The sequence below is a fragment of the Acyrthosiphon pisum genome, chromosome A1, assembly GCF_005508785.2.
Source record: "Acyrthosiphon pisum isolate AL4f chromosome A1, pea_aphid_22Mar2018_4r6ur, whole genome shotgun sequence".
Lineage (NCBI taxonomy): Eukaryota > Metazoa > Arthropoda > Insecta > Hemiptera > Aphididae > Acyrthosiphon > Acyrthosiphon pisum.
Genome location: NC_042494.1, coordinates 162,223,277 through 162,245,704, shown reverse-complemented (window position 1 = coordinate 162,245,704; position 22,428 = coordinate 162,223,277). Strand labels below are relative to the sequence as shown.

General features: G+C 29.3%; 3 protein-coding genes across 4 annotated transcripts; 2 read left to right on the top strand and 1 right to left on the bottom strand.

The window, feature by feature from the left end:
• Window positions 1-41: 41 nt before the first annotated feature.
• Window positions 42-14,361, bottom strand: LOC100163129 (DNA-directed RNA polymerase II subunit RPB1). Of its 2 annotated transcripts, none has more exons than XM_008188489.3 (28): window positions 14,237-14,361; window positions 14,002-14,164; window positions 10,225-10,357; window positions 10,028-10,164; window positions 9,816-9,971; window positions 9,444-9,737; window positions 9,221-9,381; window positions 8,232-8,453; window positions 7,884-8,141; window positions 7,603-7,813; window positions 6,131-6,340; window positions 5,588-5,756; window positions 5,226-5,524; window positions 4,941-5,163; window positions 4,409-4,870; window positions 4,132-4,337; window positions 3,935-4,069; window positions 3,577-3,868; window positions 3,282-3,517; window positions 3,005-3,208; window positions 2,734-2,918; window positions 2,525-2,643; window positions 2,255-2,440; window positions 1,791-2,178; window positions 1,627-1,731; window positions 1,395-1,478; window positions 877-1,197; window positions 42-779 (listed from the first exon to the last, which is right to left on the bottom strand). In XM_008188489.3, the coding sequence occupies exons 2-28, from the start codon at window positions 14,077-14,079 to the stop codon at window positions 665-667; spliced, it is 5,589 nt and encodes a 1,862-aa protein (XP_008186711.1). In that variant the 5' UTR covers window positions 14,080-14,164; window positions 14,237-14,361; the 3' UTR covers window positions 42-664. The 2 variants fall into 2 exon arrangements, with proteins under 2 accessions (XP_008186711.1, XP_008186710.1); XM_008188488.3 differs by having other exon boundaries at window positions 14,232-14,355.
• A 3,635-nt stretch (window positions 14,362-17,996) lies between these two features.
• LOC103310372 (splicing factor 3B subunit 5) lies at window positions 17,997-21,935 on the top strand. The gene is made up of 2 exons (XM_008188486.3): window positions 17,997-18,152; window positions 21,186-21,935. The coding sequence occupies exon 2, from the start codon at window positions 21,205-21,207 to the stop codon at window positions 21,460-21,462; it is 258 nt and encodes an 85-aa protein (XP_008186708.1). The 5' UTR covers window positions 17,997-18,152; window positions 21,186-21,204; the 3' UTR covers window positions 21,463-21,935.
• LOC100570224 (RNA polymerase II-associated protein 1) lies at window positions 18,161-21,178 on the top strand. The gene has a single exon (XM_016807429.2). The coding sequence runs from the start codon at window positions 18,276-18,278 to the stop codon at window positions 21,135-21,137; it is 2,862 nt and encodes a 953-aa protein (XP_016662918.1). The 5' UTR covers window positions 18,161-18,275; the 3' UTR covers window positions 21,138-21,178.
• Window positions 21,936-22,428: the final 493 nt, after the last annotated feature.

Sequence of the window (22,428 nt, the reverse complement as noted above, 5' to 3'; positions counted from 1 at the left end):
TTTTGTGACCGACTTATGTACTCGTAGTCATTATTGTTTTCAAATTGCTCAAAAATAAAACTTAAAAATAATATCGATACCTATCAAGTAGGCGGTATGTATAGATATAAACAGTATTATAAATTATTATAATGATCATAGTTAATTGTTAAAGTTAATTTTAAGGCACATGTGGACGTTACCTACAATTATTTTAAGTTTGACATATTATTTTTTTTATGTATTATTATTTTATTTTTGTAAACATTATATTAAAATAAACATTGTATTCATGAAAAGTATCAATAATAATATATCAGCTTTAATAGTGATCTTAAAGTTATTATCTTAACTTTAAAAAAAAAATATAATCAGTTCCTTGACAAATTAGGGTTTAATATCCCAACTAACCGCAGTAAAAGCGCTTGTATTAAACATAATAAAAGTACCTACCTATAGCTGTAATACAGGATTTAAAATAGATTAAAGGAAAGAATTAATAACTCGGATATTTGTATTTACAATAATATAATTTAAATATTAAAAGAAATTCATTTTTTAATATAGAAATAATTAGTCTTCTAATTTAGGATCTAGCTACTTAAAATACTTTGAAGCTAAAAAAATGTGTTTTAGATAAATAATTCAAAAATATAAAGTTTGTTTACAAAAACTGTATTTTGATTTATTGTTCTTCAGGTCCACTATAGTTTGGAGATGTTGGAGAATAGCTGGGTGAAGATGGAGAATAATTTGGACTCCCAACACCAGGTGAATATGTTGGTGATGTGGGAGAGTACCTACAGTAAAATTGGTTTTTTTTTATAAATTATATGACACATGAAAATAGAGTTAAAAGTTTTATTAAAAATGTATTATTGTCGATTTTAATCTTACCTGGGACTTGCTAATGAGAAGTTGGTAGGCGAGTAAACTGGAGAACTGGGGCTGTAAGACTGGTTGTACTGTGTAACTCCAGCATTTGGTGTATGTTGTACAGAAGATGGAGAGTATGACGCATTTGATGGTGAATACATTGGACTGGTTGGAGAGTATGTTGGACTAACAGCAAGTGAAGGCGACGTGGGTGAATATTTGTAATTGCTGGCACCCGATGTAGCACTAGGAGTATAGGAAGGTGAAGATGCTGTATATTGTGGTGAGCTTGGGCTATATGATGGCGAAGTTGGGCTATAAGATGGCGATGTAGGGCTATACCTATTAAAGTAAATGACATTTTAGTTATTGGCACAAAGTAACTACAATTATTATAAAATAATAAAAACCTACAATATATAATTAATGATTGAGAAAGACGATTAAAATTAAAATTAAATATTCATACATTTTGTGATCTTTTAAAAATTTTTTTTTAGTATTTAGAATTCAAATTTGACTATAAAAAGGTTACTTACGATGGAGAAGTTGGACTATACGATGGAGATGTTGGACTATACGACGGAGACGTGGGACTGTATGAAGGACTGGTAGGGCTGTATCTGAAATAAAATAAAGTTTATTATAAATTATTTTAAGCTTTTGTGTATTTACATACAGAATATATTAGTACAAGTAAAGACTTCAGAATGAAGTAATAAAAATAAGCATTGTTAGTTATTACAATAAACTTAATTTTAATTGACTTACGAGGGAGATGTAGGGCTGTATGATGGAGAAGTAGGACTGTATGATGGAGATGTTGGGCTATACGAAGGCGATGTTGGGCTATATGATGGAGATGTTGGGCTATACCTAAAAGAAAGAGAAAAATTATAACTTTTAATTTTGTAAAGTAACTTTTAAATACATACGAAGGACTTGTTGGTGAATATGAAGTATGAGAGTAGGATGGACTTGTAGGCGAATATGATGGACTGGTTGGAGAATAGTTGTAGTTAGGCGACATAGAAGAGTATTTTGGAGTATTTTGTTGTGTGGCCGAATATTGTGGACTTGTTGGTGAATAATTAGTAGGAGTCATAGATGGTGACATAGAACCAAATTGTGGGCTTGATGGATAATTGTAGTTTGGTGACATCGAATTAGGGCTAGGCACATATGGACTAGTCGCCATGCCTGGAGATCCGGGACTACCCGGAGTTCCTCCACTTGTCATCCAGAATGGAGATGTTCCACTAGCTTCACTTGATCCAGCTGGAGAGAATCCAGGTCCACCAGGAGTCATACCAGCTTCCAAACCTGTAAATAATTTAAAGGTTAACGGAATTAATAGAAGAAAAATAAGTACTTTTAGGTGTTTAAGTGTCACTCTTACTTGACGACCAGCTATTTTGATAAACTGGTGTGGAAGTTTGATCCCAAGGTGTCATAGCAGGAGACATTGATGGTGTTCCAGCACCCATAAACATACCACCAGCACCCATACCCATGTAACCATTATCCATTGGTATTTCTATACCATCCTTAGCCTTTTCAGAATCCAAAAGTAAATCGAAACAACCTAATAAAGACATATTATATGTATTACATTAAAATATGCTGTATTTCTTTATTTTTATTAAATTAAAATAACCAAATGACTTACCTGTTCCCATTCTAGGCAATTGTCCCATAATGATATTCTCAGACACTCCTCTCATTGGATCAACTTCAGCATGTGCAGCTGCATCCAACAACACATCAACCGTTTCTTCAAATGAACATCTATGTACAAGCACAAATTATTATTAATGAAGTTCAATAATTAAATTGTAACATAATAATTTATAATATCATATGAAAGAAAAATGTTACCTCATCAAAGCTCCAGTATCTTGTCTGTTAATACCATGTCGAGTAATAGCCATCAAGTGACCTTTAGCTGTCATTACGTCACACAACAATGCCAAATGGCGATAGTTTACATACAGACCATAAAAATTCAATACAGTGTTCATTTCTTTTTCTACAGACTTTCGTACAGCTTCAATGCCCAATACCTGAAATTCAAGACTTGCATTAATTAAGTTTGTTTTTAGTTTCAAATTTTAATTTAGCAATTCAAGTTATTATATTTAGTATTTACCGAAAATATTTCACAAATATCATTTGAAAATGTTCTCACAGGATCAACATCTCTTTCACTCAATACTTTCATTAAGCTGGTACCATCAGTTTCCAACAACCAATCAGCAATTGCTTTAAACTCTCCAGTATCAGTAATGATTATTCTTTTTTTGGCATCTGTTTGAGGCAAATGCATGTACACTTTTGCTATGGCTTCTATACCCTATGAATTAGGAAAACAAACATAAAACAATTTCAATTTAAATTCAATTTATTCTAGTACTATTATTTCATACTTGTAAGGTCATATCAGACAACATATTTGCTTCAATACATCTAAGGAACATATCATCTTCCATTTTATCAGCAGTATCTTCATCGTCACCTCCATTCATTTTTCCATCCTCACCATTCATTATACGTATACGTAGGATTAATTTATCGGCATTGTCATCATTGAATATACAATTGAGATCATCACCAAAACCTGCATTGATCTTTTCAGATATTGCCTCCATAGTTAATTTTTTATCTAAAAAATAAAAAATATATAGATTGATATGCTAAAAAATAAATAATTATTAATATTACCAGTCATTCTTTTTCTATCTAATTCAATACGTAACAACCATGGTGAAATCCTTGATGGATCAAAGTCAGGCATTTCATAATAAACATTTACAAACTCCTGATCTTCTCTAATAACTGTATTTTGAGGATCAGGATCATAATAAATAGCAGTGTTGGCTGTAACTTTTCTCAATGTAGTATGTTCAAGGCGGCACAGTACATTTTTAGCTTTTTCTGCGTCTCTAGCAGCAGCTCCGGTCAAAAATACAGTCAAAGATGGTGCTTTTGGCTTTTTACTTATGTTGATGATTTCCTACAATTTATTCAATATTCATAATTTGTTAAATATATTTCAAAAATAAATAAATTAAGTGTTTACCTTCAATCTAGGCACTCCAAGAGTTACATTCTTTGAGGATACACCAGCAAAATGGAAAGTATTCAATGTCATTTGAGTAGCTGGTTCTCCTAAACTTTGAGCTGCCAATGCTCCTACCATCTCACCCGGTTGTGCCTGAAAAAAAATATTTTATAGAATGGCATTAATTATATAATATATTTAACAAGAAACTTTACCTGAGCTTGTTTAAATCTATTTTCAATTTCTCCAATTAACCATTCAAATGCTTCAGATGATAAACGAAATCTTTCTGACACTAGCTTAGTACAAAGAGTGGAACGCACCAAACATTGAAACAATAATGTGGCATTATGGTTAGCTTTTTTGCTCAACTCATCTCCACCAGCCACAATAACACACTTGTCTAACAATTCTTTGACTCCTACAGTTACATAAAATTAAAATTAAAATACAAGACTTGCAGTTTAAAATATATATAATATACACACGTACCATTTATAACTTTGACTGGATTCAAGTCTGTTTGCCCTCGTTTGTTAATATGAAAAATTTTTTGTACATTCCAAATCATACGTTTTAAATTACATGGTAATACCACTTTGCTTTCTCCAGAAGGAAATATTTCTCTTAAAGTATCTCTATCGGTAGTTAATTGTTCCCATTCTCTTTCTAATTCAGTTACACTGTCATTGCTACCAGTCAAGTCTTTTAACACGTCTTCATTAAATATTTTCCTCATGTGTCTCTCATTTGAAACATCAAACTTAAACTCGGCCTCAAATTTCTTGTGTGATGGTTCTATAGTGGCAATACTCTGGAACTCTACAGCTTCACCACTAAGACCATCTTCACCATAACGCAACTGAATCAACTGACCAACCGAGTTACGAACAGTTCCATCATAGTGAACCATAACTGACTCCATAGCTTTTATCAAACGTCTTTGAATATAACCTTGAAAAGATTTTATAAATATAAATCTATCAAAATATAATTAGACATTTATATACAGATAAAAACTTACCAGTTTCAGCAGTTTTTACAGCAGTATCAATAAGACCTTCCCGACCACCCATAGCGTGAAAGTAGAATTCTGATGGTGTTAAACCAGCAAGATATGAATTTTCAACAAACCCTCTAGACTCTGGACCATAATCATCTTTAATGAAATGTGGCAGTGTGCGTTTACGAAAACCGAACGGTATACGCTTGCCTTCAACATTTTGTTGTCCAACACAAGCAATAACCTAAAAGCCAACCAAGTTTTGTTTAAATAAAAAAAAAACAATTTAATAAAAATGAAACATACCTGAGAAATATTAATATTAGAACCTTTAGCTCCTGACACAACCATAGCTTTGAGATTGTTGTATTCAGTCAAAGATTTCTTGGCAGAACCTCCAGTTTTGTCACGAGCATCGTTTAAAATTCTATTTACTTGATTTTCAAAAGTTTGACGAAGTGTATTACCAGGCGTTGGCTCAAGATCCATATTATGAGCTTTTTGTATAACTTCAATTACGTCTTCCTTGGCTTTTTTAATAGCTTTTTGAATTTCCAAATAAGTTTGAGGATCAGCAATAGTATCACCAATACCAATAGAATGACCTATGTTAGCAATAAAAAATATAGTTAAAAACATAATAAAAATTTATAATAATAGTATTTTACCTTCATATAAAAGCCAGTTATTAACCACAGTCTGAATATTACCATAGAACCGTCCACACACTTCATGCCCCAATTCCAAAAAACAAATATGGAGTAATGACCCAGCTGAAGTACCTAAGGTACTCTTACACAATATTCCCATCACTAGTTCACCATGTTCAACCATTACCTAGAAATTAATAAATTAAATAAACAAAAATAAAATATTATAATCAAACAAATAAGTAGTAAATACTAAAAAATAGTATACTGTAATAGTAAAAATAAAACAAGAAAACTTTTAGATAATGAAAAAAAAACTAGTCACAAATACTTAGGAAATTATGTTTCCAATTAAATTTAATAAAGTAAAATTTAGTTAATTAAGTAAAAATAGTACTTAAAAACATTAAAGAACAAAATAATATGTGAATCATTTTTTCAATAATACAAATTTGAAACTATAGTCATATTTTAAAACTAGTACCTATTGTTTTCAAAGAAAATTGCATGTATACATTTTAAAGATAAAATTACAGAGCTTATTAATTTAATTAGTTATACCTTTGTATCACCGGGTGATATCCATTTATAAGGTCCATTATCTTCTTCATCAGGGTGAGTAGAATGAGTACGTATCAAGTTGACATTTCCAGGTATAATCAGTGAGAAAAGTTGTTTACCAGTCCACATTGGTTTAGGTTTAAGAATACATGGAGTAGGCATTTTTCCATCCCAAATTGGTAGGTGCATTAATAAATTCATCATTTGTTCCTAAAAAATAATTTAAAAAACAAAATGACATTGTAAAACAATTTAAAAAATATGCAAAACTATATACTCATATTATACTTTGTATCAATTAAGAGTAACAGTGGTGATCAAATGATTATGTCATGTAGGGTTGGGGCTGATTTTTTAACATATACTATTTGATGGTTAAAAATATAATTTATGGTTACTGATTATCCTTTTATATAATTTAAAGAACAATCTTTTTTTATGTTCAAATTTTCTGACGACACTATTGAACTTTTTTCCAATTTTTTTTACAGAGATGTTGCAAATACTTTTCTCAGTATCACCACAACGTCGCACAATTTTTGGTTGTTTGTCTGAGGGGGGTGAGAGGTGGTGTACTGTATTTAAAAGTTTCGGTATTTTAGCGTGTCATTTAATAATTGAAAAATTTTTTTTCAAAAAGTTGTTCCAAAAACTCCTCAGTGATCTATTATTTCCTAATAATAATTGTATTGTTACTTAAGAAAATGAAAATCCTGTTGTTTAAGAATCCACAATATTATTTGTCATTTCAGTACTGAACTAAACTGTAATCCGTTTTTATTATATTATAATCGTTTACGCACTCTGTCGTAAATAAAGACTGGCCTAAATTATAAACTACAAATTAATATAAATGTTGTTATATAAATAGTTTTAATACTAAATACACGAGTTGTATGGAAAACACCGATCATTTTATTTTTATAACACGATCCACAACTAGCTGAGTTATATAAATTGGTTATTGAAAAAATTTAGTTTCAACTTTTACATTACTAAAACGACTAGTTCTATGACTTTATCTATTATTGAGATATGCCAATAAACCTAGCATTGCATTTTGTGAGTTCATTTTTTCCCGGGAAAAGTCGGGTGATACAGCTAGTACCTTAAAGTTGGGGGGGGGGTCTATCCCTCTTACCACCTTTGTTCGATGGCCACTGAAGAGTAACCACAGGTGCCAACCGGTTTTATCAGTCCAAACTCATCATTTAAATTGGTTTTCAACGTTAGATTTTGTTCCCAACGATCAGCCGCAGCCAAAAAACATTCTTTACCATGTTGATTTTAACTAGCTAGGCGGTTGATAGAATAAATAAGTGATGATTCAAAGAGACCAGCACTTGGGACATGTTAGCACTAGCTACACACATTGTTGTAAGCGTCTGCAGAAGCTCACTACCAGATGTTACTCTTATTTGAGACATAGTATAAAAATCTAATTTCTAGCAATGGAAATATGAATTAATTACTTTCTCAAGAAATACATCTCTTTTTGTCATTTTTCTGATAGCTGTCAAAGTATCTTGCACAATTCCCATAACAGGTTTATTAGCTTGAGGAGTAATAATTTGTCTAGGAGTAATATGGATGTTTTCCACTTCTGCTCTTGTTTCCATAGATTGTGGAACATGAAGATTCATTTCGTCACCATCAAAATCAGCATTATAAGGAGAGGTACAACTATTAAAAGAAAGTATAAATATTAGTAATCCATTATTAATTAATTATTTATAATAATATATTAATTTACCTTAAATTCATTCTGAATGTAGACCAAGGTAGAACTCGAACTCTATGACCCATCATACTCATTTTGTGTAAAGTAGGCTGTCTATTGAAAACTACTAAATCACCATCTTTAATATGTCTTTCAACTTTATAACCACATTGCAAATGCAAATCTGAAGGTTTAGGATGAAAACGTAAATCAATTCTCTCGCCATTATCACGTATAATATACTTAGCGCCCGGATATTGAGAATTGCCACGGCGAACTAACTCCAACATACTAATATTGTTACATTTTTAATATCATAATACATATATTCAAATAAATATTAATAATACTCATACAAAAAAATATATTAATTATACATACTGATCTATGTTAAATGGGGTAACAATCTCAGGAAATGTCATATTTTGAGCAATAGTACGAGGTACACCAACTTCATCAATTCTCAAATTTGGATCAGGGGTAATTACAGTTCGAGCAGAAAAATCTACACGTTTTCCCATCAAATTTCCTCGTATTCTTCCTTCTTTACCTTTCAATCGTGCTTTAATTGCTTTTAAAGGTTTACCAGATTTTTGCATTGCCCTAAATATATAATATGCATGTAAATTTAAGGTTTACCCTCTCAATTTTACATAAAATTGCATTTAAAATTTTAATAAACTGATATATTATGCTTGATTTTGACTACTTTAAAATGTTAACTGGATTACTGCAGACCACATTCCTATACACATTTATATGTGTGGAAAAATTCAAGTTTATTTTTTCATGTTGATGCCAATTGACTTCATCCTCACCACATACAAACTTTTTGATCAGATATTGTTTTATACCAAATGGTGTCAAAACTAAAATATATTATACCTTACCAAAAATTACTCACACACATCACTTAACATAATATTATATTAAACCAAATTTTTAGTTTTTAATTCATTAATTAACTAATTTATTTTTTAATATTTTAGAATGAAAAATGAAACAGTTATTTTGTATTTTTATTTGAAAATCTTATTTATGTTACAAATGAAACTATAATTTGATAGAAAAATGAAAAATAATAGATAGATTTAATAGAATTAATAAAATAATGATCGACACAAACAACAAGCAAAAACATATTAAATAATAATTATAAATAACACTTATTGAATTACAGTGCAATGAGAAATAAGATCAAATGATGCCAATTGGTTAACATGTAAATTGTGTTGGTTAGGTTAGGTTAAGAAATGTTGTTCCTTTAGTTTTTTTTGGTGTAATATTATGAAAAGTAAAGTTTACTTTAATCTTAATAAATAACAATATTATTAAATAAAATAGGTACTACAAAAATATTTCCAGTTTACCTTGGTAGACCAGGCATATCATTATCTACTAAAGTAGCAACATGGTATTGTAACATTCTTATATTTTCTGCTATAATATGAGTAGCAGCGCCAGATTGTTCATTGCGAATTAATTCATTATTACATTTTATTATGTCAGACAATTTGTGAGTTAAATCATCCTGTAATATAAAAATATTAATATAATATAATATTTTACTTAAAAGATATTAATTTAACTTACTTGATTTCTCATTGATCCAAACATAACAATAGCAGGACGGACAGGTAAAGGAGGAACAGGTAAAACTGTTAGTACCATCCAATCAGGACGTGCAAATTTAGGATCCATTCCCATGATTACAACTTCTTCATCAGTTATATGTTTCAAAATTTCATGCACACGTTCAGCAGTCAAAGGTATTTTTTTTTCCTGAGAATCTTCATTGACATGCTTCCATTCAGCAGTTAAATCTAAGCCTACACGCCGTATAGTGGGTTGATAACGACCACAACCACCATGTCCTTGTTTTTTTGGCTATAAAAACAGCATAAATAAATAAATATAATCAGTTTATTATTAGATAAACCTATCATCAAATAGTTTTTTATTTACAGGCATATTAGGATCATTGACATTATCCTTATTAATATCTAGTTCATCACCACCTTCACAAATATTTTTGCCTTTACATAAATCATATATAAACGCTAAACGTTTTCTTTGCTGTCCCTTTGATTTCATAACAATTTCTTTTACTTTGGGATGAGTCTGAAAAAAAAGTAAAATTAATATAACTATATTAAGTCTACTTTCAGCATACTTACAGGGCTAACTAATAATTTGGAACAATAAAAACAAACACAGCGCAGGATTTTTATGGCTTTAGTTACAAACCCTACATGAAATACAGGTTTAGCTAGCTCGATATGACCAAAATGGCCACAACATTCAGTCATGTTACCTACAAGTATAAAATAAATAAATAAATGATACAAAAACCAGTTATAATTAATTTTCTAACCGGCACATGTCTGACATCTTGAAAATCGATCAATAACACCTTGTCGAGGATCCATAAGTCCACCAAGTTTAGGGCGCCCCCCTTCCATAGTCTCTGCAAACCGAATGCCACCTTCTGTGACCGACATACGTCGCTATAACCATCAACAACTAATTAGTTTTGTTCAATCATGAAAAATATTTAACTTAACTTAAATTACATTTTAATGTTTCACATTAGTGAACAAAATTATATAATTAAGCAATGTTAAACTATAAACACTGATTACTAAAGATATATTTTGCCAGATAAAAACATTTAGCTTTTACTGAAAATGTAACTTTACAAATTTATTTTTTAGTCTTAAAAATCTACTAAATTACGTTTGGTGGAAGGTATAATAGGTACCATGATAATATATTAAGGCTAGAGAAAATTCATCCATACTTAAAATTTGATTTATAATATATCTGAATCAAATTAATTTCAAAAAGCTTCTCGCATCTCATATATAGATATTATCAATACAAACATGTCTAAAAGACTTACTGGTGTTAAAAATCAGTAATTCAATATCTGCTTGTCAGTATTGGGCAAAGCCTAGCTTTTATTAACAGCCTAAGACAGATAATGTATAGAACTAAATTATGTGAATATTTTAAAATTGGAATTATTAGTTTCTTATGAGTAAGCTCAGATTGTAAAGTAAAGAAATTCATCTATATTTCTAAAACAAAACACACAATTTCAAATTTTTTAATAAGATAAGCATTAAATTAAATTGTGAGTTCTTTTCTATGTACCATTGGTGCAAATTTAGAGGGTACTAAGGGTCCTCAACACCCTGAATATTAATGTTCACCCTGCAAATCCCACGATTATAAATAATAATTAAAAATCTTGGACATGAACTACTGTGTATAACATAGACTATCAGACTTATCAATTGTCCAAATCAAGAGATATTGTCCTTAAACCGAGGTTAGTCACGCCAGTGAGTTATGTCATTATTCACATCGCAGTATTTTTGATCGAGTTATAATTTTCAAGAATAAAAAATTTTGTTTCATACATTTTTATTAATTTTATTAAAACAAATTAATATTTCATACAATGACAAAACATTTAAAACTAATACAAAAAGTTCCGCCATTATACCCACATTAAATGGATATTTAAAAAAAATAGGAATGTACTAGTTTTATTTAAATTTATTGGTATATTATGAATAATAACTCACTTCAATCTTAGTTTAATATACAAATAAGTAATTCAATTTATTTAGATTATTATAATATAAGTTCAAATTATATTCTTAACAGGTATACTATGTGTAAATAATTGAAATGTAATATCTATGTTTTATTAAAGATGTAAAAAAGTGTGGTCGTTTTCACCATAGCAGGATTAACATAGGGTTAATAATGAAATTATTTTAAATAAACATACTGAAAACAAATGTGCATTGTTATTACATTTCTAATATAATTATTTGTTATAAATAAATAAAAATAAAATGGTTTGTGTTGCATAAAATGTTATTATTAATTTAAATCCATGATTAATTTTCCTTGTAAATTGAAATACTAAACGTAACGGACATGTTATTTTGAATGAGTGTGAGGTTCTGTTTTCCTTAAATTTTTTTGGTGCTTAAGCGCCTCTAATATTTTTGGGTGATTTGTGCCTATGAGTGCATATATTTGAACACTATATAAATGTTAGGTACGTACTTAAAGAAAGTTATAGAAACAAATATATTCTGATTTTTTTTTTTTTTAATAGTATATAATTTTCAAATTTACTAGTTTTATTTAATAAAATGAAATACTTGAATATAATAAAAAAATATTATTTAGTTAATTAATACTGAATGGCGCTAAACACACAATTGTATACTTAACCCTTTCACTGCTAAACTATTTATCCACTGCAATGTAAGTACTGCTATGTAAAATAAAATATTTATTAAAATAATTTTTTTTTTTTATTTTTAATCTTGAGATCTATATGATCTTATTATTTAAGTATAAAATAATGCGAGCTAAGGTTTCCTAAACATATAGGGTCACCGGTAAATGAGAATATTATAAAATATTGGGACGTAATAGTACATCTGAAGCAGTGAATGGTGTAAATGTTTTGAACATAATAGTACATCTGGAGCAGTTAAAGGGTTAAATGAATATGTAAATACTTCAATGATTTTTATGGGACATTGGACCAACCCATAGGTTAGGGTAATATCATGTCCAATTTAAAATGGAATAGTCCTTTTTTTTGAGCATCATATTACTTTGTCCCAACAAACCTTTAACAGTATGCTTTTTGTCCCAATTTAATCTCGTTATGTCCATATTATTATAAGAGCGTAAAAGAAAGACCTATACCCTCAACGAATAAAAAACAATATTTTACTGTTCTATATTTACTTATTGAAACCAGAAAAGTTAGTAGGCAGTTATAACTTATAATTTATAAATGAGTTTTTTTTTTAAACAAGTGTTGAATCTTGGTTGTCAGCAAAAGCATGACTGAAAGAGACATGTCGTATTTCAGTATTGCACAGTATAATTATTATGAAACCACACTACCTATTTGCCAACTTGTCTAACAAGCAAATAGATATCATCTCCAAAATATCTTTCAAGGTATAAAAATTATTAAATAATTTTATTCGGTTCTTTTTACTAGAGTTAGGCCAAAATTGTATTTTTTATATAACTATGTTCACCATAACATAATTATTATGTAATAACATATGACTAAATAATGTGCTTTTCATAATATAGTCAACTGAGTGAGTAGCGCAATCAGAATTTATTCAAGGTAGAGGGTCCATACATCTTTAAACATAGACAATTAACTAAAGAAAATATCTGGTATATGTGAACCAATAATAATACGATTCAGGCCAAAACCCATAGTTGAAACTGAGTAGATTTTTTTTGAGTTGCCTATTTAAGATACTTTACTTCAGCAATTAAAAATATCTAAGATCCCAATAGTAGGTACATTAATACCAACTGTATTTTTTTTCTAATAAAAACATAAACAAAACTAAAATTAGTATCCCAACGCTTCAAGTATATTATTCTTAAGTTAAGGGATAGATATTTATTCTAAAACCAAATTATTATATGTCTGACGCGAAATTATAAAATATATTTTTGATTTATGAACAACCGAAGTACATATAATTAGATAAATTAAATGGGTTTGTTTGTGATTTTAAACAATAAGTTTGTAAAACAAACAATATTGAAGATTATAAAATAATTACGTATATTTGTTATTTTCTCAAATGTTATTCTACATATACATGATGAACAACCAGGGTTCCAAAAATGTTCAAACTCCGCCATTGCTTCAAACAATAGAATATTCTACAATCATACGCATTTTCAAGTCGACAAACTCGAACATAGAACATTGAAAATGTGTAAGCACGTAATGTAAGCATGTACTTTCTCAGTCAGGCACCCACTAGGTACCCAATACCTCTACCCATGAGGTACTCATAAATCACACGACAAATAAATTAAAGTTAGATTATGCCGTAATGGGTATTATAACTTAAGATTTGTGACATAATGGATCGGTTCATATCATTGTGGTGAAGGGTTTTAATTTTTTTTCGATTCCAACAATGTTTCATTAACACAATGTTATGAAACTAAATGTGTTCAGCAGTATATTATAATATTGTGTATGTGTATTGTGTATCATATTACGGACTGCGGAACATAAATGAGGAGTTTCGAATTAAAATACATTTCAAATTTTCAATATACTAACACATTCGTCCGCAGACAATATACCGAACTGTACTCGTTTGACACTTCGGATCGGAGCCTTTGAGTCACTGGCGGCCATTTTTCAAGTGTTGCGCAGTGCCGTAGCACAGTACTCAATTTTATCGAGTTCACTAGTTCAGTAGTCCAAAGTTTTCATCAATTACCTATGCATCGAAATAAAAATAGTTTCGTCGTGAATGTCTACAGTAATATTAATGAATGAGTGCACACAATACTTGCACGGGAACAGTGAATCATTCACGCAGTTGATAAACACTGAACACTAAAAACTGAAACGGCAAAAACGGAATGGGTAAACACTAAAATGGCGCAAAGAAAAAGGAAGGAACTGCTGGCGACAATCCAGTGTGACCAAAACACATATGCACCGACCGACCCGGTGCTTCTCACTTCGCCGCGAAAACTTGACGATAATGTGGTAATAATAATAAAATTATCCCCAGTAATGAATGATGATACGATTTTTAAATTTGAATTTGTTGAATCTGTGATCTAAAAAGAAATTTCGGATTCATTGGTCATTTTGAATATTTGATTTCAATTAACTCATTCCACCTAAAATCTTTGCTACAACCTAAGACAAAAAAAAACATTTTAATACAATTATAATTTTTTAATTTAAATTGTTCTATAATAGGTGTAGGTATATACAGGCACGTAGCTAAGGGGGGCCAGGGTGTGCCTGGCCCACCCAAAATATTAAGAGGGGCTCATTATTATACGGTGGCTTTTAATTTTGATGAAATTTTTAATATTGTCTAAATATTACACAAATAAAACCAAATATATCGGGTTTTAATTAGAATCTAAAATAAGTTACGTAACTAAATTCAATTCATGTCCATTTCTGGAATAAAATATGTATATTGTATTACATTTAAATTCTGTTTCTACCAAGAATCGGTGATAATTTATCTTTATAAGTCATAATATCGTCAACGATTAATTAGGAAATAATTGCTATAGCCACGGACTAAGGTATACCTTAGATATATCTTAGTCCGTGTTTAAAGCCCAATACTTGGACCATACTGGTATACTAGCATGTCATGTTATTCTTATCTTATCTAGACAGTGACTGTTGTATACTTTTATACCTATTTTTAAAATACTTTTGAGTAAGGTTATCGTCATTATATTGATTCATATAGAATTATATTATTATTATGGTCGTCAACTCGTCTATATTTATAGTAATGATATTCTGATAACTACCTCTTTATAATATAAAAAGGTAAGGGGCCCACCCCTACAAGGTACAAGGTAATGTGTTTAGGTAGCGGGCCCATCTAACATTGGCCCACCTAGTGAATATTTTCTAACTACGTGCCTGTAGGTATAATATATCATTTGCAAGCCTAGATTAAGGGAGGGGCCAAGCGGGGCCCACGTATGTAAAGGGCCCATGGTCTTCTCGGCTTAAAATTACATTGAGTGGTAATTTGTACTTTTTATAGTGCCTACAAGAGTATACATATTGTATATATATATTTTTATCTTTGTATATTTATACATATTGTATGTATATATATTTTTATCTTGTTTGAATTAACAGGCGTTATGGGCTTATGGTAGGGTTACCATTTATGGTTGACAATTAAATAGGACATTTTTGTCAAGATCTTGAAAATAATTAATAAATACATTTTATTTTTCTTATAATGTACCTATTGATCCCACTGTAATAATAATATGATATACATGTCACATGATATAACATTAGGTATAAATTATATTTAATTGTACACATTTATTAGTTGCCATTTATACTTAAGAAAATAAATTAAATACTATATTTTTTCTTTGTAATTTAGAAATAAATTAGTACTAACATTTTTATCATAATATGCTGTTTTATTTGTATAGTCTTTATCAAATATTTGTAAATATATATATAAAAAAAAATAAGAAAAATGAAGAAAATCATAGCATACATTTTAATATTAATCGGTTTAGGTTATATTAATTATGGTTTAGGTACTTTTACAATATCAATTTTTTTCTGTTTATAGATATTTATTTGAATTTCCTATACTTAGAACTATTTTTTTATTATCTGGTTGTAATAAATATTTATGAAAATCCAAACATGAAAATGAATTAAAATTAAACTCCAATGTTACTATCTCTTTAATAGATTCTATAGAAAGTCTGTTTCTTTTTTTACTCCTTTGAGAAGATATCAAAGAAAATGTTCTTTCAGTACTGGCATTTTGACCAGGTAAACAAAAAAAATATTGTGAAATTTTGAGTATTAATTCTAAATAACTGGTAATGTTATTGTTTGATTAAAAAAATATATATAATTTAGTTAAAGAATTTTGTGAAAAGAAGTATTTTTAAGAAGTTTTTTTAGTTTATAAATTTAGTAAACGAATAGTAAAAATCATATATATCTATATTTTAATTTTTAAGAAGATTTATAAATAACTACATATATACTGATATCGATAATCGATATATCGAGGTGTTTATTAAAAAAATTGTCCGGGGAAAAGAGGACGTCTGGTAACCCTAGCTTATGGTCAGTCACCCATGGGTGCACCTACCATCATGCTTACCACCACGGGCATGGTAAGTAGGGACATAAGTATGGCCTTTTTTTCATTGATGTCCACAACCATGTATTAGCACCCGGAGCCCCTGAAGGTCTTAATCTGTGCTTGATCGTTTGTCCTCAAAAACTTGGCACTGTATAAATTACACATATTAATATATGAGTAATTACTCATTATATCATTTATACCCAATACATATTTTTGAATTCTGTTTGCGTCTATTAAGCTCCAATCTCTAGCAGACAGAATTCTAAAATATGTAAAGGATACTGAGTAATGCTTAGGTATAACTGAGTTGCAGAGTGTACCTACCCAATAATTATTGCGGACGCCCAATATTCCTAAAAGAAAAATGAAAATGTATATTCAGATACATGAATCCTTGTTGATGCAGAGGAAAAATTCAATACTGTCTTAAAATTAAAACTATTTGATGACATTTGTTTTCCATATTTTTAATTCTATTGATACTACATTTATTAATAACAAAGTTCTAAAAAGTAAAAATAAAAGATTTTTTTAAAACGTAATTTTTGATTTTAAAATAATTTTTTATAATATTTTTGTTTTATACTACCTATTTTAAAATTCTGTAATTTGTTAATGTCCATAATGTTATTTAAGTAAGTAATTAACAATTGTATATTTTACGATTTTTATCATGTAACTTTATTGCACCTGCATTGCAGTTTTAATACATTTATATAATACTAAAATGTTGATACAGCATTTTCATTGCAATTTTGACATATTTTTAATGCAATTTTGGCACATTTTTAACACATTTAAATCGGGTAGTTAGTAATATTAAATTAAGGTAATATTTCAAGTGATATATTATATACCTACCTACGCATTGGCCGTAAATAGTATCAAAACTATCATACATACATTTTGTGATGAGATACGTTTTACTGGGATTTTGTACACCCTGCAAAAACTGAAAAACACCAATTTGAATTTCCTTTATGTTTTATACTTTTATGTAACATTATCTATAATTATCAATGGCTACAACAACACGATTATAAGAAAAATGTTTCAGATTAATGTATCCAATATGATGGCAATCAAATGGCATATTCTATTATACTCAACTGTGTTTTTGGCTATTGTAATTGTATATATTTCAAAGAAATATATTATGTATATTATTATAGGTACTTATTTAGAGGAGAATATAATATATTCTTGGATTCAATATTCCTAGCTAGTTTTAATTGTATGTATTCATTATACTTGATTAAAATAATATATTGTCCATTTGAGAAATTCAACAATCAATAAAAATGTAAGTATAATTAAATTCGGCGGCGAGTGATAATGTAATTTGTTGTGCGGTTATGATATTTTTGTTCCATGATATACTGATATAAATCGTTTATTTTTTTCGGTACAAGCACAGAATAGATAGCCTGATGCCCAGCTTTATGTCTGTATTCCTGTATACTGTATATCTGTCGTAAACATTATTACAATTTTGAATTTAGTGTTTACAATCACAGAAGATAGAACATAAAAAAAATTAAAATTAAAAGTAATAATTTATATTTAATTTTAAGAAACAAAACAGGTAAACTAATATTCTTATACTCTATTTTCACTTATGCAATAATACATACCTAATAATTATTAGTTAATAGTTTCATGAACATAACTTTTTTCTGAAATTTATAATCATTATAAATAGGTAAAAATGACTACCAATTCGCGGAAACCCAGTCTGTTTGCTTTAAAAATGCAAAAACGAATAGATCAACAAACAAATTTGTCTCTTGAACCCGAACTCGCCAAAACTTCTTTCGGAGATACTAGTGTTGTACTAAGTGGCCCTGAAGCCAGTGATATACACAAAGAAAATGTACAAAAACTTATTAGTATGAGCGACGAGGAGTTATTAAATGCAAAAAATGAATTGATGAATAGCATGGATGGGAAATTAATTGAATTTTTAAAATCTAAACGAAACAATGACTGCACCCACGGAAAGTATGATCTGAAACCAAAGGACAGTGATAGAGTAAAATTGGTCAATAACCAAAATAAGATAAAAGAAGATAAAATAAAACATTTATCTTATATGAAAGATCTAGTTAACAATGGTCTAAATATGGATGTAATCGAAGAAGAGAAACTCGGATGGACAGGTGATGTGAATGTTGAAAATCAAAACACAGTTGTTGATGTTTATGCTGCTCGTTTCGGTCTTGATGGAAAACTGTTGCCCTACATAATCGAAAATAAAACTACTGTTGACGGCTTACATCATCACGGCGAAGAACAACATCGTCCTGGATATACTATAGATGAACTCTATTCTTTTCTTCGTAAAAATCATGCTCCTCAAAGAATATTAGCCTTAGATGTGTTGTCAAAACTTATCAATAATGCTTGTTCCTATGATTCAGTCTTAGACAAACCTCTTTTATGTTCTCTGATGGAATCTGGTATGTTTGTACTGTTGAGAATTGCATTAGACGACACTAACATCGCAATTATTACAAATGCATTGAAAGCTATAGGAAATTTATTTTCCAGAAAATCTGACCGCACAATGTTAACTGGTTTATCTGGATGTAATTGTGACATCGCTTTACCTGTTTACACAGTTCGAGATGCAGAAATCGATAAAAATGAATTAGATAAAACCTCTGATTATGATCTGATAGTATTAGATCTTGTACAAGGAGCGCTGAGAACTGACTTAATTTTAAGATTACAGTATATTGTTTTCAATATGAATATAGGATCTAGCAGTCTTTTAGACATAACAGAAATTTTAACTGGCATTGCTTCCAGAGGGGAAAAATATGCATTTTTAGTTGTTGAGACAAATTTGTTCAAGCATTTGTATAGTTTAGTTTTTACAAACTTACATTCTGACGACCTATCAGAAACCTTTATATTTCTCACTCGTGTAATCAGTAATCAGTCAACTAAATGTGCTTTAAAACTATTGGAAATGAAAATCCTAGATTCTATATTTAAGTATATTAACAATCCGACAAAGACTCCATTGCTACTAGAATGTCTATACTTGTGGCAGACATTTTTTGAATATAAGTTGGCTGGTCAAACAATTACCGAAGTAGCCAATCTTGTATTAAAGTTTGTTGATCGCTCAGTTGGACTTACTGCAGATTTAACAAAAACTGATTTGTCTTTAATGTCAGCAAGTTTAAGTCTAATTGATTCAGCCTTGAGAAATTTTGGCAAAATCTATATCGATCCAGTGTATCAGCTTACAGAAATAATTTTAGCCAGACTATTAAGTAGCTCTGATCTGCCTAATTTTGAAACTTCAAAACTAATAGGCAACTGTTTCTCTGTTCTCAGTTCTAAGAACTTGAAATTTGATTCTGTATCCTCGAAAGCAGTTGAATATTTAAATAAACATTTTGGAAAAATATGTGAAATACTATATGAAAAATCATGGTTGATGAGCGATTACGTGAACAATAGTGCAAAATGCTATCCCAGTCTTGGGTTTATAAATATATCATTAAATGGAGGAGAACCTTTGTTCATGTTAATTGGACTTATGAAATTCTTATGCAATAACCCCAGACATTTTAATATCCCTAAACAGTTTTGGACATATTTAAATAAACTAATGAAATCATCTATAGATGTATCACATTGGTATTGCAGATATGAAATAATTTTTTTAATTAACATACTAAAAACTTTGACAAACATTGAATTTGAAGTAGTCTCAACCCATAAAATTGCCATAACACTTATGTCGTTCATACCTAAACATATGGCTGAAGAATTGTATTATACTTTAAAATTGTATTTTAACAGTAGTTATGTAGAAAGTATCAAGTACGAAAGCAATTTTGAAATTTTAAAATCATTCTATGAGATACTTATACCCAATAACAAAAGCACTTGTGCAAGTATATTAATTACTGAACTGGATCCTATTTTACCAAAGGATTGGTTGTTTTTACCAATTTTGAAGATTCATGAAACTGCATTTTTTAAAAGCTCAAAAGAAGGTGAATCGCTTCTTAAAGAATCATTAGCTAATGTATTGTTTATGGAAACACATTATCCAAAAGTTTGTGAACAAACTCCATTGGCTGCGCGTTATTGCCGTGTAGCTTGTACATTCATGTGTGGTCGTCGTGGTACAATTTTCCATGAGGTAAAATCAATATTGAATGAAATTTGGCATGTATACGCAGCCCAAAACGACACCCTGAGTTTTAAAGATCCTATAAAAGGAGTTGAATCTTTCTATGACTTTTACAAAACACTATGTGAACATTATGTAAGTGTATCATATTCGGACACAGTGTTTGGGGCATATGTATTGCTTCCCTTACAAAGAAAACACAGTGTTGAACTAAGAAAACTAGTTTGGTCAGAAATTGAGTTGCCGCAGACTATTAACATTGACAAAGAGCATCTAGATCGAGTACCACTGCATAATTATACTCAGCCTGTTGAGACTAATAAAGAACTTTTAAAAATGTATACTCGAGTTATGAGTTTAAGACGAAAATTTATCATGTATCATATTGCCATATCCCATTTAAACCAAATTTAGTTGCTTAAAAAATTATGTATTTTCATTGTTATTTACTTACTTTTTTAGTTTTATTTCAAAGATCATCATGGGTGACCGATACAATATTCACAGTCAATTGGAGCACCTTCAGTCAAAATACATAGGTACAGGCCACGCAGATACCACCAAGTTTGAATGGCAAGTAAATCAACACCGTGACTCGTGTGCTTCATACCTGGGGCATTATGATTTATTGAATTGGTTTGGAATTGCTGAGAACGAAGCTAAAGCAAGAGTACGATTCAATTTAATGGAAAAAATGTTGCAGCCTTGTGGGCCTCCACCAGAGAAACCTGATGAATAATCTTATGAACTATCAATATTTTTTGGTTTAATGTTTTATCGTATAACTAAGTTCAAAATCTAAAATAATATGTGTTAAGAATCATTTTTTTCAATTTAATCTACAATGAATATTAATAATATTATACAATTTAAGAAATACATTTTTAATTGTTGAACATGGAATATTATATACCTAATTTTTATCAGTACCATAGACCTGAATTTAAACAAAAAGTAAATTTATAGTTATTTTCATTAATAATAATAATTATGTTATGTTGTATACTAATATAACAATTAACAATGAGTATTAGGATTATGAGTTTCTTGTGTAGCATACTTTTTTAACCGGCCTGACAACAATAATCAGCCCATTTATTTTCTTGATTATCTCATAGCCGCTTATAGCTAAAAGGTGTGCAAGATAAAAAAAATGATGTACTCTTATATATTAACATATTAATAATATACAAAAGGGTTATAAAAATCTAATGTGATTTGTTTCGCTGTGTAATGTCTTGATTGAACTGTTATTGTCTGTAAGTATAATTATGTACATGGTTTGTCTGTTAGTGAACACTTGTGTTGATAAATAATTGTTTATTTGATAAACACTGAAGACTAAATATTCATGTTTTAATTTAATTTTTAAAATTATTCATACTTTGTATACCGGGTGATTCTTTTATTAAACAACACTCATTATTTCAAAAAGTGTAAATTTTTTTGAAAATATTTTTTTACATAGTTTCAAATTGCTTATAAAACAACGTTTTTCTTAAAAATTATATTTTTAAATATTTTTTATCCTTATAATTTTTTAAGTTTTTTACTTTTTTGAATGACAACATATGGTTTTAATTTTATATTTCAAAGCAGAATATTTTTCTTAGTATTTTGATACATAAAAATCGAATTTGGGGCAAGTAGTTTATGAGTTATAAATATTCCAAGTTTAGATGAGCAGAGTGGAGTGGTACAGGGT